The following is an 18,310-nucleotide window of genomic DNA, read 5'->3' as shown; positions in this document are numbered from 1 at the left end:
CCCGACCCCGGATAAGCGGCAGAAGATGGATGGATGGATGGACAGAGTTAATTATGTGGGTTGTTCCCATTGAAAAGTTAACAAATCTTCTCTGAAAGCAGCTGATCCTGCTGTATGTAGAATCCTCTCTAAGGTCTAAGGTTTCCTTGTCAGATTTGGAAAAGGTTGTTCATCCTTTTATTTGGTCACTACCTGATTATAGACTGTACTGTCCATAGGTTTTTCCTGCTCTACATTAATTTTAGAATTGAATTGAATATTTCATTGTTTGTTTTTAGGTCTTTGAAATTAAAATCACCCTCTGACCTCTCAGAGCTCTTGACCCAATCCCTGAGATCTGCAGATCACTTTTGCCTTGCTGATCTGAGGTTAGATTGAAGCAATGAGGCAAGCAAGACTTTTTTTTTTGAAGATTGAGTTTTAGGTTCAAGGTAATGCTTATTATATTCTGAATATCTTGTAAGACACAGCAGCAAAAAAAGGAAAATTTCGACACATTGTGTTTCCCTCTGGTGGTGATCTGTGATGGAATGGAGGGTCATTCAGATTCACATTGATTATTACCAAGTTTAGTGCCAGTAATTTCATATCTAATTATATATAATGATGTGTGTTAATAACAGCATATAATTTAATTGGTATGTATTTATGTAATACTACTACTACTACTACTACTACTACTACTACTACTACTAATAATAATAATAATAATAATAATAATGATGATAATAATAATAATAATAATAATAATAATAATAATAATAATAATAATAACAACCTGATGGGGGTAGTGTCAAGCTTCATTTGTGTTATGCCGTTGACAACACAAGAAGAACTACAACCACGTGAGGAGAAGCTGGACCATCATTGGTCAGTGTGGTCGCAGGGACGCTTCTCATTGGCTGACCGAGTTGCCCCGCGAGCGGAGTCTGGAAACAGCGCCACAATTAAACTGCAGCTAACTTCCACTTTCCTTTTCTTTTTGTTTGCCAAATACAACCACATAAACCAAGTTTAACTAAAATAATCAACGTTACGTATTTGTCAACCGGTACATAGACGCGAGCTGCGAAGTGTTTGTGAAGCGAAAGCAGCTAAAATTAACCGAGTGGAATGCTAACATGATGTTAGCAGCGTGAGCTAACTGCTAGCTGGCTGCTGTTATTGTTTATCTCCTCTATCGGTTTGTTAATCTCTGTCGGTCTGAACCATCGACTGTATATAGAGAATAGAGATGAGTTGTCCGGTCAAGTTTCAGGCTCTGCCTAGCGGAGTGTTCCAGGAGGTTTTTACCCCAGAGAATATCCGAGGAAGGTGAGTTAAATGGCAGCAAACAGGTTTGCAACCCTCTGTGTGCAGCATGATGTTGGTCTGTAACAAGTCAAGGCAAAACCCGACTTTATGATGGTTTTAAATCAGGCTTGATGGTTAAAGAAATCATTTTTAAAAGTGTCCTTGTCATATAATTGTCACTATTAGAATTAGATGTTTTTAAAAACTCTTTTTAGATCAGATTAAATCGGACATGTATAAAGTATTAGAAATCAAGACTCAAGTAAAAGTACAAGTACTCTATGAATGAAGCTACTTGAATAGAAAGTTAGTGTTCTTGAAGTGCCCCACTTAAGTAGAAGTTCTAAAGTATTCAACATTCAACACTGGTGATGATGACCCCAACCGCGGTGGTGTTGTCAGTAAACTTGTGTTTGCTGCTAGATTTAGCAGTGCTGTCATTAGTTAGAAGGGTGAACAGTCCTCACTGTGACTGGTTGTGAAGTGAGGTGCACATCAAACAAGGAGGTAGGTGTCAGGCCACTTCCTGGAAACCTGCAGCATCACCTGATCTAGTCTAATCTCCTGATTTATTGTCTATTCTCCAGTTAAATCAACATATTAGCTTTTTTAGTCACATTTTTAGATCTGTTTATTACATCTGTCGCAAGAAGATAAAGTGGGAAACTTACATACAAACTGTAGAAATAAGTAGAAAATGAGGATTTTGGAGACGTAGAAAGATGAAGGACCACATTGTTGTTTTCAAGGAAATGCTCAAATCATAACCCGTTTTAAGATTTTTTTTCCCCCCTAACAGAACCTCGGTGAACTCGCTCTCTCAGCTGAGTTTCCCCAAATCCAGATCGGCTCTGTGGGACAGCAGCCCTGCAGGAGAGAAGCTCCGCCTTCAGCTCTGTTCTCACAGGTAAACGTAGACCTGCCGGTGTCATCATTAGTTTCTCAGGATGTCTGACCCTCCAGCTGGTCTACAGAGGTTTTCCAGCGTTTCTCTCCGTCCAGGAGGTTTACAGTCCAGACACAACATGTAGTGTTTATTCAGAAACTCTAGATGGTAAATCCACCATTATTTATCACATCTTCATCACCATCACTACCATGTTGCTAAGAGACCTCTATTTTCACCTGGACATGATGATGAAGACACTTCCTGTCAGACTTTCCACCAATCAGAGAGCTTAAACTGACGGTAACGTCCAATCAGGAGCAGCCAAAGATCAACAAGTGATGAGAAAAGCAGGAAAATAATGATCCTCTATGGCTGGAATAAAGCCAAGAAGACATTTGGGATGCAGCTGAGGTGGAGGTGCTGCAGTGAGGATAGCAGGTAGATAGTAGCAGGAAGACGTGTGGAAACAGTGTGTGGCAATGTCACGTCTGGGTGGAGACATGACGTCTCCATGGAAACAGTGTGTGTGTGTTTCAGACGTGAGAGAGTGATGTGCAGATGAGAAAAGGCTTGGTCACTGCTGATCTGTGTGTGTTATTTCTACAAAATCCTGGTTGCTCTTAATGCTGCTTTCTCGATTCATACATTCATTTTACATCATTTTAGCCTCAGAATCTGACAGCTGAGGCTGAAACATCATGTCTGCATGGAAACATCACGTCTGCATGCTGACTGGGATTAAAAGGCTTCAGCTTCTACATGTATTTTTCACATAAAAGAAACAGGCGGACAGAGTGCTGCAGGAAACTGCTTTAAAAGTTAAAGGGTCTCTTTATGCTAATTAAATCTTCTGGTTTTGGTTCTTCAGGTCCTGAGGTGGAGGATGAAGGTCTCCGTCATAGCCTGTGTTGTAGTCCTCTGTTGCTTTTTGCTGCACGTTTGCCTCTGTCGCTCCTTCCTATATATTGTAAATAAAAGGCGTGGCTGGTGTGATGCTTGAGCGACTGGAAACTGGTTTTACAGCTGACCTCATGTTTCCTCTCTGCAGGAAACTGCGGTTGGTTCTGCTGGAAAAAGCCCTGCGCCTGGCGCAGCGTCACACCCGTCACAGCAACAAGCCCCGCCTCCACTGCTTCTTCTTGGGATCAGTGTCCGTCGACTCAGGTCAGCTGTCACCTTCACGTCATCCTGAAAGCTGATTGGTCCTGTTGGCGTTGCTCTGACCCCAGCTGTGTGTCTCCTGCTGTAATGTAGATGAGGAGGGGATCACAGTCACTCTGGATCGGTTTGATCCTGGTCGGGATCAGGCCGGTGCCTCGGGCCAGGTTCCATCCGCCTCTCTGCCCGGAGACGTCCTGGTTCCCTGTTTGTTTTCCGTTCAGGAGGGGGTGGCGCCCGAAGCTGTGGTCCAATCAGAGGCCGAGCTTCATCAGTGCTTCAAGGTGATGCAGCTCAGAGACGTCATTTCATTTAACTCTTCAGTCAAACACGAAGAAAAAACTGGTGGGAAAACGTACAGAATCTTCCTGTAAACATGAGCTACGTATCATCCATTCATCCATCCACCCACCCATCTGTCCATCCATCCATCCACCCGCCCGTCCGTCCATCCATCCATCCATCCACCCACCCATCCGTCCATCCATCCATCCATCCACCCGCCCGTCCGTCCATCCATCCATCCATCCATCCACCCACCCATCTGTCCATCCATCCATCCACCCGCCCGTCCGTCCATCCATCCATCCACTCATCCACAACTTTAACAAACATGAGCAGTAGTAGTTGATCTGCAGGTAAAATTTATCAGTCATGTAAAGCTTAAACAACGAGGAGTTGTGCATTACATGGTTTTAATGCACGACTCGCAGCGCGGTGGTGTTCCTCCGCGAAGTGCATTAAAACCCTGTAATACACGACTCCTGGTGGCTTAATGCGCTTATATCATGGTCCCACACATTAAACATTTCATAAAAAAATTAGTATTTTTTTCCCATAACCCGCTAAATATGCTGAAGTACAGGAACTATTTAATGTTGGCCTCGATGTACTACTTGTGCTAAACAATCGTCAAGCTACAGCGCGCTTCTTTCATTGACCTGTTAAAAGGAGCTGATCTGAACCAGCTGATTAACGCGTTGCTATGGTAACGTCTGTAACAGAGTGATACTATTGTGATTTAACTTGCCAAACTAAGTGTGTATACATGAAAATATTGTATTTTCTCAGCATTATAATTCTCGCTGGCGTGCTATAATACATAATAAACAACATTATGTAGTAGATGATGGAACACATGAAGAAAAAACATGATCAGCTTTAAGGTCGTCAAACCAGTTTGTTACACTGTGAGTTTCATCTGGTTTGTTTCACTTTAACTCATGAGTGTAACGTTTCGGGGTTTCATCACGCCATGTGTTATAAAAACAGGATAAAACCCAGCATTAATGACCTGACTCTCCACTCTGTCTGTGTTTCCAGGCTTTGCAGCAGTTCGTGAGCAGCAGACAGACTCTGGATCTGTCTCAGCTGTTGAAGATCAGAGCTCACGTCTTCTGCTCGCAGCAGTCCGACGCTGCAGCGTTCACCATCTGCTGGTCGTCCGTCTGTCCCGCCGTCAGCGTGGACGTTCAGCCAATCAGAACCATTCCCATCATTCCCACCGCCCTGCTGAGGAGTCTGACTGGCGTCGTCCGGCCGCTGCAGAGCAACGGCCAACAGAGAGGGTGAGACGCCGCCGCACAGCCGCCGCACGGCCCCCACACAGCCCCCGCACAGCCCCCGCACAGCCCCCACACAGCCGCCCACACAGCCCCTGCACAGCCCCCGCACAGCCCCCACACGGCCCCCACACGGCCCCCACACAGCCCCTGCACAGCCCCCGCACAGCCCCCGCACAGCCCCCACACGGCCCCCACACAGCCCCCACACGGCCCCCACACAGCCCCCACACAGCCCCCGCACAGCCCCCGCACGGCCCTCACACAGCCCTCACACAGCCGCCCACACAGCCGCCCACACAGCCCCCGCACAGCCCCCGCACAGCCCCCGCACAGCCCCCACACGGCCCCCACACAGCCGCCCACACAGCCCCCGCACCGCCCCCGCACGGCCCCCACACGGCCCCCACACAGCCCCCGCACGGCCCCCACACAGCCCCCACACGGCCCCCACACGGCCCCCACACAGCCCCTGCACAGCCGCCTGCACAGCCCCCGCACGGCCCCCGCACGGCCCTGGCACAGCCCCCACACAGCCCCCGCACAGCCCCCGCACAGCCCCCGCACAGCCCCTGCACAGCCCCCACACAGCCCCCGCACAGCCCCCACACAGCCCCCGCACAGCCCCCACACGGCCCCCACACAGCCCCCGCACAGCCCCCGCACGGCCCCCACACAGCCGCCCGCACAGCCCCTGCACAGCCCCCGCACAGCCCCCACACAGCCCCCGCACAGCTCCCACACGGCCCCCACACAGCCCCCGCACAGCCCCCACACGGCCCCCACACAGCCGCCCGCACAGCCCCCGCACAGCCCCCGCACGGCCCCCACACGGCCCCCACACGGCCCCCACACGGCCCCCACACAGCCCCCGCACGGCCCCCGCACGGCCCCCACACAGCCCCCACACGGCCCCCACACAGCCCCCGCACGGCCCCCACACAGCCGCCCGCACAGCCCCCACACAGCCCCCGCACGGCCCCCACACAGCCGCCCGCACAGCCCCCACACAGCCGCCCGCACAGCCCCCACATAGCCCCTACACAGCCCCGCACAGCCCCCACACAGCCGCTATCAATTCACTTTGTTTCATAATCTGCATCATGATAAATGTTTTTATATAAAACACCTCATTCCTAATGACCGAGCTGGAGAGTCCAGTAGAGAGGAAAACCTGCATCAGGACCAGGACAGAAAACCTGCATCAGGACCAGAACCAGGATGGAAAACCTGCATCAGGACCAGAACCAGGATGGAAAACCTGCATCAGGACCAGGACAGAAAACCTGCATCAGGACCAGAACCAGGAAGGAAAACCTGCATCAGAACCAGAACCAGGATGGAAAACCTGCATCAGAACCAGGACAGAAAACCTGCATCAGGACCAGAACCAGGATGGAAAACCTCCATTCAGAACCAGAACCAGGACAGAAAACCTGCATCAGGACCAGAACCAGGAAGGAAAATCTGCAGTAGGACCAGAACCAGAACTTCCTGAAGCCAGACTGGGATCCGGTTCTACTTTCTGAAACCAGACTGGGATCCGGTTCTGCCTCCTGAAACCAGACTGGGATCCGGTTCCTCCTGTTAGAACCAGCTGTAGACCTGCAGTCTGAGATCTTTGGATCCTGGTTTTAGATGTGAGGAGAAGAATGGAATAATGAGGAAGTGCAGCCGTCCAGTTTTCCTGCCCCCCCCCCCCAGACCAGCCGGCAGACCCGTTTCATCCGAGTCAGAGGACCGGTTCTGGTCCACGTTTCCTCGCTGTAGAACTGGAAGCAGCACTAGTCCTGCTGGTCTGCCCGTCACATTTTCTGTGCTGTCCAACATGGAAGTTGTGTTTTTGTGTCCCATGCAGGTTTCTGACCCTGGACCAGACCCGGAAACTGGTCCTCCTGCTGGAATCGGACCCGAAAGCCTCCAGCCTGCCGCTGGTGGGACTGTAGGTCTCCTCTGTTCCCACATTGAGCTCTCCCTTCCTTTACTCTCATAACCAGCGTGTTTTTCTTCTGCTTCCTGCGGCGCCGCAGCTGGCTGAGCGGGGTCGGCCGCGTGGCGCACCCTCAGGTCTGGGCCTGCTGTCTCCGGTTCATGTTTAGCTCCGCCCTCCAGGACAGGTGAGTGACAGGTGCGGCAGCTGCTTCATCACGATGAAGACGATCTTTCACCCGGCGTCTCCGCTGCATTTCAGAGTTCTGTCAGAAAGCGGATGTTTCCTCCTCGTCCTGTTCGGATCCACTCACAGAACTCCGCAGTTCTTCCAGTGTCGCGGACCAGGACCAGGACCAGGACCAGGACCAGGACCAGGACCAGGACCAGGACCAGGACTACAGCTGGACTTCCAGCTGCTGTCGGCGTCTCAGTCTGCTAGGCTGTACCAGGTGAGAAGCTCGTGGTTTCCGTCTGCATCTGAAGGCAGCTGCTGGTCTGACCTGAATGTGGACTCAGCAGGCGGCGCCGGTGGAGGGTCGGGTTCTGCAGTGTGAGCTCGGTCCGGAGGACCGCGGCAGACAGACTGAGGTCTTCGGAGCGGCCCGGATCTCCTTCAGCAGGTCAGAAGATCCAGGTTTGCAGGACCAATCAGAGCAGCGCTGGCTGTGTGTGGTGAAGCTCATGTTCCTTGTTTCCTCAGCACGCCTCCAGCCGCTGCAGCGCTCTCCGTCAGCGACCAGGACTCAGGAGTCGAGGACGAGGACTTTTCTCCTCGCCCCTCCCCGAGCCCTCACCCCCCCGTCCCACAGGTCAGACCCGCCAGCCGGTCCTCCGGCTTCTGGCGAGGACTTTAAACCAACGTTCTTCTATCGTCTTTTTTCCTTTTTGGTCATTTTTCTCTTTCCGTCTTCGACCTCCGTTCTGGTTGATTTTACGTTTGTCAGGTTAAAAATAGTTTTTTCTTAAAGTCCAACAGGAACAAATTTCCAACCATTTAAGGTCGTTAGAAACAAAATAAAAAAAAACCCCTGCAAAATAAGTAGTAATACTAAAAAATATAATATATAATAATAAAAATACAAATATTTAATGTATTTAAAACAACAAAGCTAAAAAAAAAAAGGCAAATAAATAAATAAAATAACATGATAAAATGAAACAATAAAATAAATAAAATAGGAAAAGAAAATAGAATAAAGTGATAAAATTAAAAATAAATAGAAAATTGGAATTAAATAAAACAAAAAATAATTTAAAAAAAAATTTTACTAATTAAAAAATAATTAAATAAAATTAGATCAAAATGTTGATTAAAAATGGATAAAAGGAGCCCCAGATAACGCAACATGTTCATTATTAATTATATAATATCTATTATATAATAGATAAAAACAGATTTTACATGTATAGAAGTGGTGGCAGTGGCTCAGGTGTCTGGTGACTTGTAGTTCGGCGGTTCGAGTCCTGCTTCCTTACGCCTGAGTCAGGAAGGTCATCCGGACTAAAACAGGCTAATTCCTGTAAAATAATGTAAATATTTTTACATATTTCGTATTTTTGATTGAGACTGAAGTTAGATTATTGATTTTTATGACAAAAACCTGAAATAAAAATAAATCTGATGTTTTAATAACCTGTAATGACCCGACGGGTCGTTTCTTTCTGCTGCCGTGTCGAACAAACGTCTCGGACTGGAAGCTTTCAGAGCGCCGACCCACAAAGCTTTTCATTATTTAGTCAGTAAACGTACATTTCCTCACCGTAAACATTCCTTCCAACGGGACCCGGATCCTCCATCCCGGATCCCGGATCCTGGATCCCAGTGTGACCCGGATCCTCCATCCCAGATCCCGGATCCTGGATCCCATTGTAACTCGGATCCTCCATCCCGGATCCCGGATCCTGGATCCCAGTGTGACCCGGATCCTCCATCCCAGATCCCGGATCCTGGATCCCAGTGTAACTCGGATCCTCCATCCCGGATCCCAGATCCTGGATCCCAGTGTAACTCGGATCCTCCATCCCGGATCCCGGATCCTGGATCCCAGTGTGACCCGGATCCTCCATCCCGGATCCCGGATCCTGGATCCCAGTGTAACTCGGATCCTCCATCCCGGATCCCGGATCCTGGATCCCAGTGTGACCCGGATCCTCCATCCCAGATCCCGGATCCTGGATCCCAGTGTGACCCGGATCCTCCATCCCGGATCCCGGATCCTGGATCCCAGTGTAACTCGGATCCTCCATCCCGGATCCCGGATCCTGGATCCCAGTGTGACCCGGATCCTCCATTCCAGATCCCGGATCCTGGATCCCAGTGTAACTCGGATCCTCCATCCCGGATCCCGGATCCTGGATCCCAGTGTAACTCGGATCCTCCATCCCGGATCCCGGATCCTGGATCCCAGTGTGACCCAGATCCTCCATCCCGGATCCCGGATCCTGGATCCCAGTGTGACCCGGATCCTCCATCCCAGATCCCGGATCCTGGATCCCAGTGTGACCCGGATCCTCCATCCCAGATCCCGGATCCTGGATCCCAGTGTGACCCGGATCACTCCCAGACTCTTAACAACGTGTTCCTGAATCTATTTCTGACATTTCCTCTGAATTTATTTAAATCTGTAACGACTGAACTCTTCACACGACGAAGCAACCAAAACGGAGCTGCTGGGAGAACTGGTTTAGTCGTTACTCTACTGGTTTGTTTCCATCTTTACCGTCATCTCATCTTTTTGTCTTTTTCCTCCGTTTTGCAGATTTTTGGTCGAATTTGTTTTGTAGAATAAATTTCATGTTTTAGTTTCACATCAGAGCAGCTGATTGGCTGCACCTCCTTTCAATCTTCAGACCATAGCTCCTCCTTCTACTTCTCCTCCTTCTACTCCTATTCCTTCTCCACCTCATCCTCATCCTCTACCTCCATCTCGTCCTGTTCCTCTTCCTCCACTTCCTTCCCCTCCTCCTCCTCCTCTACCTCCATCTTGTCCTCTTCCTCCAGTTCCTTCTCTGCTTCCTCCTCTTCCTCCTCCTCCTCCTCCTCCTCCTCTGACCTGTTGCTCGTTTTGTCGTTTCAGACTCGCCGAGTTCAGCCGTTGGTTCCTGAACTCTCTCTGCTGATTGACAGCAGCTTCTCCTCCAATCAGGACTCTGGCTCCGCCCACAGACCGCCTCCAGCTTCCAGGAAGCCTGCACCTCCTCCCTCCAGGCCCACCTCCTCATCAGCCTCCAAACCGGCTCCTCCTCCTCTCCATCACTTCCACAGCACTCCTAACTCCAACCTGCAGCCTCCTTCCTGCTCCTGCTGCTCCACCCAAAACTGCACCTCCATCTTCTCCTCCCCCCCAGCTCCCCTCCCGGTTACTGCTCCTCCTTCCTCCCCTCATCACACTCCTGGTCTGCCACACCTCCACTCTGCTCCACCTCCTTCTTTCCAGCAGCACACTCCTCCTTCCAACCTCCATCCTGCTCCTTCACCTCCTGCCTCCCACCGACCACCACCTCCTCCTTCCAACCTCCATCCTGCTCCTTCACCTCCTGCCTCCCACCGACCACCACCTCCTCCTTCCAACCTCCATCCTGCTCCTTCACCTCCTGCCTCCCACCGACCACCACCTCCTCCTTCCAACCTCCATCCTGCTCCTTCACCTCCTGCCTCCCACCGACCACCACCACCTCCTCCTTCCAACCTCCATCCTGCTCCTTCACCTCCTGCCTCCCACCGACCACCACCTCCTCCTTCCAACCTCCATCCTGCTCCTTCACCTCCTGCCTCCCACCGACCACCACCTCCTCCTTCCAACCTCCATCCTGCTCCTTCACCTCCTGCCTCCCACCGACCACCACCTCCTCCTTCCAGCCTCCATCCTGCTCCTCCTCCTTCCAGCAACTCTCAGTCTACTCCTCCTGCTCCTCCTGCCTCCACCCATCAATTTGCTCCACCTGTTAGTCACCCTGCTCCTCCTTCCTCCCATCACTCCTGTTCTCCTCCACCCCCCCTGAACCCTTCAACCCCCCTCCTCCCACCTCCTCCCCCTGTTGGACTTTCTGCTCCTCCTCCCTCCACCCTGGTCCTCCCCCCTGCTCCTTCCTGTCCCGGCTTCCATCCTTTCCGTCGCCATGGAGACTCCCCCTCTCACCCAGCAGCGCCCGTGTCTCCCCCCTGGCTCCCCCGTCCTCCCGGCTGCTGCGATCAAGGCGGCGGCGTGGCGCCATCGGACACCTACCAGCTCCTCCTCCATCAGGACCGCCAGCTGCGCCTCCTGCAGGCTCAGGTAAGCCGTCGCCGTCTGAGGAGCTCCAGGTGATCAGAGCGTTGCGTCACCGTGCTCCTCTGCAGGTCCAGATGCTGCTGGAGGCGCAGGGGATGCTGCAGCCCTCCCCCCAGACGCCGAGGAGCACCGCCAGCGTCGCCGTGGAGACAGGTGAGTTTACCTGCAGCTCATCAGGCATGACATCTTCATCTTCATCATCGTCATCGCCGTTGTCATGGCGAATGTTTGCAGGCGCCAGTCTGTTCTGGGGAAACCATCCTGGAGCGTCGCTCGCCCACCAGGAGGAACAAGCTCCTCCTCCCTCCTCATCGAGCCGTAACTCCTCCCCCACACCTCCCCCTTCGTCCTCCCCGAGCCCCTCCACCTCGTCACATGACCTGCCTGTCAGGAGGTCAGAGGGCGGAGCTGAGGGTGCTGACATCACATGTCAGGCAGCGTCCTGCTCTCCGTCTCGGCGCCGCAGGTGAGACTCGATGCGACGTCTCCGTCGGGTTTAACTGTAGGAGATAAATACGACCTGAACACCAGTAATCAGATTACTGCTCTGCCGGGTCCTTCCATCAAAACGCCGATACTCCTGCTGGCGGCGGCGATGTAAAGACGGTCTTCTGTCTGAACGCCTGTTCTTCCATTTTCACTCATTTATGTTCATTTAAAATGGATGAAACTTATAAAATATAGTTTCTCTTTTTCTTCCTGAACAGTTAAAGTTTATCAGCTGTTAAATCTCAACATGTAATCCTACCTGTTGTTTCAGGTGTTTCACAGAAAAGCTTCATGAAAACTTCAGAATCTGCTGCAAACCTGAAACGTTTCTTTAAATCTTCAACATTTCAGAAAAAGCAGTTTTTTAAAATAAAAATATGGAATTTAAGTCAGTTTTTCTTCCTCTTCTGCTTTTCCTGCTGCTTCTTTTTTCATCTTCTTTGTATTTTTCTTCTTGTTGGTAAAATATAACCTAAATATGTGTTGATTGTTTTATATTTATATTTTTATTTGACATTTTATTTATAGCAGTTTAACTTATTGAGACAAGCGGACAACGTACAGACAATCATTTTCATCCTGTCCTGTTTTTCCTTTTTGGATTAATTTTCCCAAAAATCCCAAAACATTAAATTAACTTGTTGACATGTAATGTATGATATTTAATACGCAGTTTCTGATACTTTTTACATCATTTTATGGTGAAAACTTTGATTAAATCCCTGATTTTTAGAATCGAATGCCCGTCTTTTGTCCACTGTTGGAAGCTTTCTACATATGATACATTATTATTATTATTATTATTATTTATTATATTTAGTTGAACAACTAAATACAGACTTTAGATGAAAAAGGATGAGATTTTTCCGGGTCAGCCATCAGAGGGCGTAAAGCCAAACATGGGAGAGTAAAAGACCCGTCCATCTATCAGTCCTGTGAACATGAGGCTAAATGTTGTCCTGTGTTGTGTTCAGCATCAGCGGCCTGCAGAGTCCAGTTCTGGGAGAAAGTGTCAGCATGTACGCACCGACGGACGAGACGCAGAGCTTCTACCAAAACCTCATGGTAACGTGTTGCATGTGTTTATAAACTATTGATGCTCGTCAGAGGCGTGCGCATCTGTAGTTCCATGTAGGACAAGAAGAGGAAGATTTTATGTCTTTTTCCCGTCATTTCTCCCGTTCCACCTCATCATGATGAAGACGTTAACCGTCTGGTAATCCGTCCCTCATCTGTCTCTCCTGCACACACGCAGCGTGTGACGGAGCCTCTGTTCCTGCAGCAAACTTTTATTCCGGATTAAACAGACACACTTTTAACAGGCGTGTCGTCCACCAAGACATCGGCTAGTTCTTACTGTGGACATGTTTACAAGTCACTCCTTCTTCCTACGGGAATTCTTCTTTTAATCGTTTAAAAGGCAGAAATCGGTTGAGTTTGTTTCTCCACACATTGAGCAGAAACACGTCGGCTGCACCAAACCATGCATTAGGTCGTAACAGCGCATGCAACAGCTTCACAAATATACATTTACTTTGGTTGAGTTTCTAGTATTTGTTTTTCAATTTATACTTAAACATATAATCGTTAAAGTACTCGATTACTTGTAAAAATGTACCCGATTCCAAACGTACTGGACAGCTGCAGCTCTAGTTAACAGGTGTACCTGCCTCGGTGAGGAGAACAGGTAACTGAACAGGAGGGACTGATGTTCGTCGCATCGAGGACAGCCGTATATTTTCTCTACATTTCCACCTTGTTTCCAGATTCAGCTCAGAAACAAACAACTCGTCTCTGTTTGTCCTCAGACTCAGCTCAACAGTCGTCTGCAGGACTCAGACGGTGAGGAAGACTCCAGGAGGAAGAGTGTGTCTGTGTCTAATCTCTCCCAGTCGTCCCAGTCCTCTTCCTCATCCAGGAGGAAGCAGAACCAGCCGAGTCCAGGAGGAGACCCGGTGATCAGAGCCACTCTGCAGCAGCTGCAGCAGCTCGGAGTCCGCCTGGAAGGTCCGGAAGGTCTGACGGAGTCCGATAGGAGCCGACTCCAAGCTGTGGAGAACGCCAGGTACAGAACTCACCTGTCTGGACTCTGCTGCAGGTTCTTCTTCTGGTTTTCACCTCTTTTTATCAAACTGCTTTATTTTATCTGTTTTATTTCCATTTCCTCCTGATGTGAGCCGAAGCGAAGCGGCGTGGAACTCCGCCTGCCGTCTAGATCCAGTGTTACGTTAGACTGCTGGTCTGAAGAAAAACGTGGTTAAACGGGAAGAGAGGCGTTAGGAGACGTAGAACGGGTGTTCTGACTCTGCTCTGTTTCACCAGCACTCTGGCGGGCATCAACCCGGCGGCAGTCGTGTCCAGACTGAGCGTTTCCGAGGCGACGGGCAGCACTTTGTTCCCTGGAGGCAGCGTGGATCTGAGCCTGGAGGCCAACGCCATCGCCTTGCGGTACCTGAGCGACTCTCAGCTCAGCCGGCTGTCTCTGGGAGGCCACGCCCCCCAGCAAATCCATGCTCCCTCCTCCTCCACCGACTCCCTCTTGTCGCCTAGCAACATGTCCTTGGCCACCAGGAAGTACATGAGGAGGTACGGCCTCATTGAGGAGGAGGAGGAGGAGGAGGAGGAGGAGGAGGAGGAGGAGGAGGAGGAACCGGTTTGTCAGCCGCTGACTGAAGCTGTGAACCTGAAGCTCCTCCCACAGAGTCAGCTGATCCGAGACCTGCGGCCAAAAATGAAGCTTTTAACCGGCGGCGCCAAACCGGGCGGCGAGGACAAGGAGAACTGTTCCGGCAGGCGGCCATCTTTAATCAGGGCGAGCAGCCTCCAGCCGGAGGGATCGGTGGGAAACATCCTGGACCTGAGTCGCCTCCGACAGCTGCCCAAGTTGTTCTGAGGAGTTCTGCAGGGTTCTGACCAGCAGCCGGGTCCGAACCCGGTCCTGGTTTTACAGGCAGCCGGAACCGAACCGCCTGACTCCGGACTACTGGGTCACATTTTTATCTTTTCTCAGCTTCTGTGTCATTCCCTGATTTTTATGTGAAACGTCTTCGGCACTTTTTTTTATTTATGAATTTACAATAAATTTTACATTAAAACAGGAAGTAAAGAATTTAATTTACATTTAATTTACATTTATTCGTTCAGGTTGAAGTTTTTAAACAATCTTCAGCATGTAGTTTATCGTGCATAAAAATCTTTTCATACGTCTGTTTTATTCATGTGAATCCATCTGCTCCACGAACAAACTGCGACGAGTTTATCCCACTTCAAGCTAGGGCTCCTCGGTTATGACAAAAATTATAATCACGATTATTTTGACTGAAATTGATTTCTGGATTATTGAACACAATTATCCAGTATTTATAAACAACGCTGCGCGTCGTGGTGTTCTAGACTCCGTGTCGTGCATTATAACCGTCTAATGGACGGTTCCGAGTTGTTTAATCCGCTTTTATAGGAACTATTTTACGTTGGCCTGGATGTACGTTTTATACCAAACAACCGCTGTCAGGCTGCAGCGCGTTTCTCTCATTCACCTGTTAAAAGACGGCTGATCTGAACCAGCTGGTTAACGCGTTGCTATGGTAACGCCCCGTAACGGAGGGATATTACAGTGTTTAACTGGCCGAACTATGTATAGGAAAATAATGCAGCCAGTTGTCACTGACAATGGTATAAACTATGTTTAGGTGAACTTCCACAACCTACTGCAGTTATTCTACATTGACCTGCAGCCGGAGCCGACTGAGACTGGCCGCCTGGGAGGGCTTTAGGACGGGAGAGGCTCCCGCTGCTCCTTCCTTACAGTAACTGCAGGACAATATGTGTCTTCAAGTCAGTCGCCAAAACACCAGAAAAGTCTCTAATAACTCCAGTAAAAGCTGCTAGATTTGTCGCTTTTAACAAAAAAAGTCGGCAGATTTAGTGAGAAAGTCTCCAAGTTGGCAACAGTGTCTGAATGAAAGCAAAGCGGCTGTGGGAGGAGTTTACAGCACAGCGCTGCAACGCCAGAGACGCTCGATTAGCAGCTGAAGACAGCAGGAGAGGAAACTGCAGAGAGAAAATAATCACACCCTTTTAGTTTTATCATCGATGGAAACCCAGATCGTAGTTTAGATTAAAATCTGATTAATCGACCAGCCCTACTTACGGGTACATCTCAGAAAATTAGAATATGAAAAAATTCAATACTTTTCATCACTCATGTCAGAATGTGAAACCCAGATATTATATAGATTAATTACACATCGAGTAAAACATTTCAGACATTCGTGCCTTGAAATGTTGATGATTGTGGCTTATAGATCATAAAAACCCAAAATGCAGTGTCTCAGAAAATTAGAATATTACATGAGATCAATTAAAAAAAAGACATTTTCAACAGAAATGTCAGGTTTCTGAACAGTATGATTATTTCCATGCACTCAGTACCTGGTTGGGCTCCTTTTGCAGGAATTACTGCATGAACGCGGCGTGGCAATGGAAGCCACCAGCGTGTGGCGCTGCTCAGGTGGAATGGAAGCCCAGGTTGCTTTGATAGCAGCCTTCAGGTCATCTACATGGTTGGGTCTGGTGTCTCTCATCTTGACAACACCCCACAGAGTCTCTACGGGGTTCAGATCAGGTGGTCTGTTGGCCGATCCAGCCCAGTAACACCGTGGTCATTGGAGCAGCTTTTGGTACCTTTGGCAGTGTAGGCAGGCGCCAAGTCCTGCTGGGAAATAAAATCTGCATCTCCATAAAGCCTGTCAGCAGAAGGAAGCATGAAGAGCTCTAAAACGTCCTGCTAGATGCTGTGTTGACTGTGACCTTCAGAAAACCCAGTGGAGCAACACCTGCAGATGACATGACTCCCCAAACCATCACTGACTGGAAACTTCCCTCTGGACTTCCAGCAACATGGATTCTGGGCCTCTCCACTCTTCCTCCAGACTCTGGGACCTTGGTTTCCACATGAAATGCAGAACCTGCTTCCATCTGAGATCCAGTCCTTTTCCTCCAGACTGAGAGACCATTTAAAGGTTTACGATACCTTTGCAGGTGGTTTGAGTTAATTAGTTTATTAAGGGTGACACCAAGACTTTCTAAGACTGAAGTTTTTCCACAATTTTCTGGGACATTTTGGGTTTTTATTATTTATAAGCCACAATTATCAACGTTTCAAGGACGAATATTTGAAATGTTTCTCTATGTGTAACAAATCTATATAATATCTGGGTTTCACATTCGAAAATGAGTGACAAAAAATATTTAACTTTTTCATAATTTTCTAATTTTCTTAGATGCTGTAAAACTGCCTTTTTACCTGTAAAAAGGCACTCTATACTGGTTCCAGTATAGACCACAAACTAGCGACTCAGCATTTTAATATATTAATCTTGAGATCAATATCCTGTTATTGGGAAAAAATGGTGTTACCAAAATATCATAATCATGACATGGCCGTTCTCCGCTTCAAAGGTTTACCATGTTTTTTATGTAGAATAGATTAAGTTAATAAAAAACTGAAACATATAAAGACAAATGTTCACTATAAAAAGTTTAAAAGTAAACTACTGCAAACTTTTTTTTATGAATAATAACTTTCACCCATCCAACCAATTTCAATAAATGTTGAGAATATTTAAAGCTAAAATTAACCAAAATCAAATTAAAAAAAAGAAAATCAAGTTTGTTTCAACATTTTGAATATATTTTCTTGCAAAAAAAAAAAAAACTTATAAAACTAATCTTTTTATAATTATGTAATAATAGATATTACTAAAAATATTTTTAAACAATTTTGTTTATTAGAGTCGAATTATTTTAATCAGAATTCAATATTCTTTTTTTTTTTTTTTGTAATGATTTTTCGTATCTCGTTGGTTCTGCTTCTGTTTTTTTTATTTGGTGTTAGGGGCTGCGTTGGCGCCCCCTGCTGTGGACGGAACGTAACTGCCTCCTGGGGCTGCATTGGCGCCCCCTGCTGTGGACGGAAGGTAACTGCCTCCTGGGGCTGCATTGGCGCCCCCTGCTGTGGACGGAACGTAACTGCCTCCTGGGGCTGCATTGGCGCCCCCTGCTGTGGACGGAAGGTAACTGCCTCCTGGGGCTGCATTGGCGCCCCCTGCTGTGGACGGAAGGTAACTGCCTCCTGGGGCTGCATTGGCGCCCCCTGCTGTGGACGGAAGGTAACTGCCTCCTGGGGCTGCATTGGCGCCCCCTGCTGTGGACGGAAGGTAACTGCCTCCTGGGGCTGCATTGGCGCCCCCTGCTGTGGACATACGGTAACTGCCTCCTGAGGCTGTATTGGCGCCCCCTGCTGTGGACATACGGTAACTGCCTCCTGAGGCTGCATTGGCGCCCCCTGCTGTGGACGGAAGGTAACTGCCTCCTGGGGCTGTATTGGCGCCCCCTGCTGTGGACATACGGTAACTGCCTCCTGAGGCTGCGTTGGCGCCCCCTGCTGTGGACGGACGGTAACTGCCTCCTGAGGCTGCGTTGGCGCCCCCTGCTGTGGACGGAAGGTAACTGCCTCCTGGGGCTGCATTGGCGCCCCCTGCTGTGGACATACGGTAACTGCCTCCTGGGGCTGCGTTGGCGCCCTCTGCTGTGGACGGACGGTAACTGCCTCCTGGGGCTGCATTGGCGCCCCCTGCTGTGGACGGAAGGTAACTGCCTCCTGGTTCCTGTATTGATCTGCGTTCAGCCCGGTGTGTGCTCGTGTGGACAGCAGC

At 49.1% G+C, this 18,310-nt stretch overlaps 1 protein-coding gene across 1 annotated transcript; it reads left to right on the top strand.

The window, feature by feature from the left end:
* Positions 1-1,038: 1,038 nt before the first annotated feature.
* Positions 1,039-14,487, top strand: stil (STIL centriolar assembly protein; the record flags this gene model as incomplete). The annotated part of the gene is made up of 17 exons (XM_079245173.1): positions 1,039-1,314; positions 2,093-2,200; positions 3,231-3,346; positions 3,437-3,624; positions 4,664-4,908; positions 6,761-6,844; positions 6,933-7,019; positions 7,094-7,283; positions 7,354-7,454; positions 7,535-7,643; positions 9,912-10,193; positions 10,731-11,108; positions 11,174-11,258; positions 11,340-11,571; positions 12,569-12,659; positions 13,403-13,659; positions 13,917-14,487. The coding sequence occupies exons 1-17, from the start codon at positions 1,235-1,237 to the stop codon at positions 14,485-14,487; spliced, it is 3,204 nt and encodes a 1,067-aa protein (XP_079101299.1). The 5' UTR covers positions 1,039-1,234.
* Between the last annotated feature and the right edge of the window lie 3,823 nt (positions 14,488-18,310).

This window comes from Telmatherina bonti (assembly GCF_933228915.1).
Source record: "Telmatherina bonti genome assembly, chromosome: 8".
In the NCBI taxonomy this organism is placed as follows: Eukaryota; Metazoa; Chordata; class Actinopteri; order Atheriniformes; family Telmatherinidae; genus Telmatherina; species Telmatherina bonti.
The sequence above is the reverse complement of the archived record's forward strand: the minus strand, read 5'-3'. Positions and strand labels throughout refer to the sequence as shown.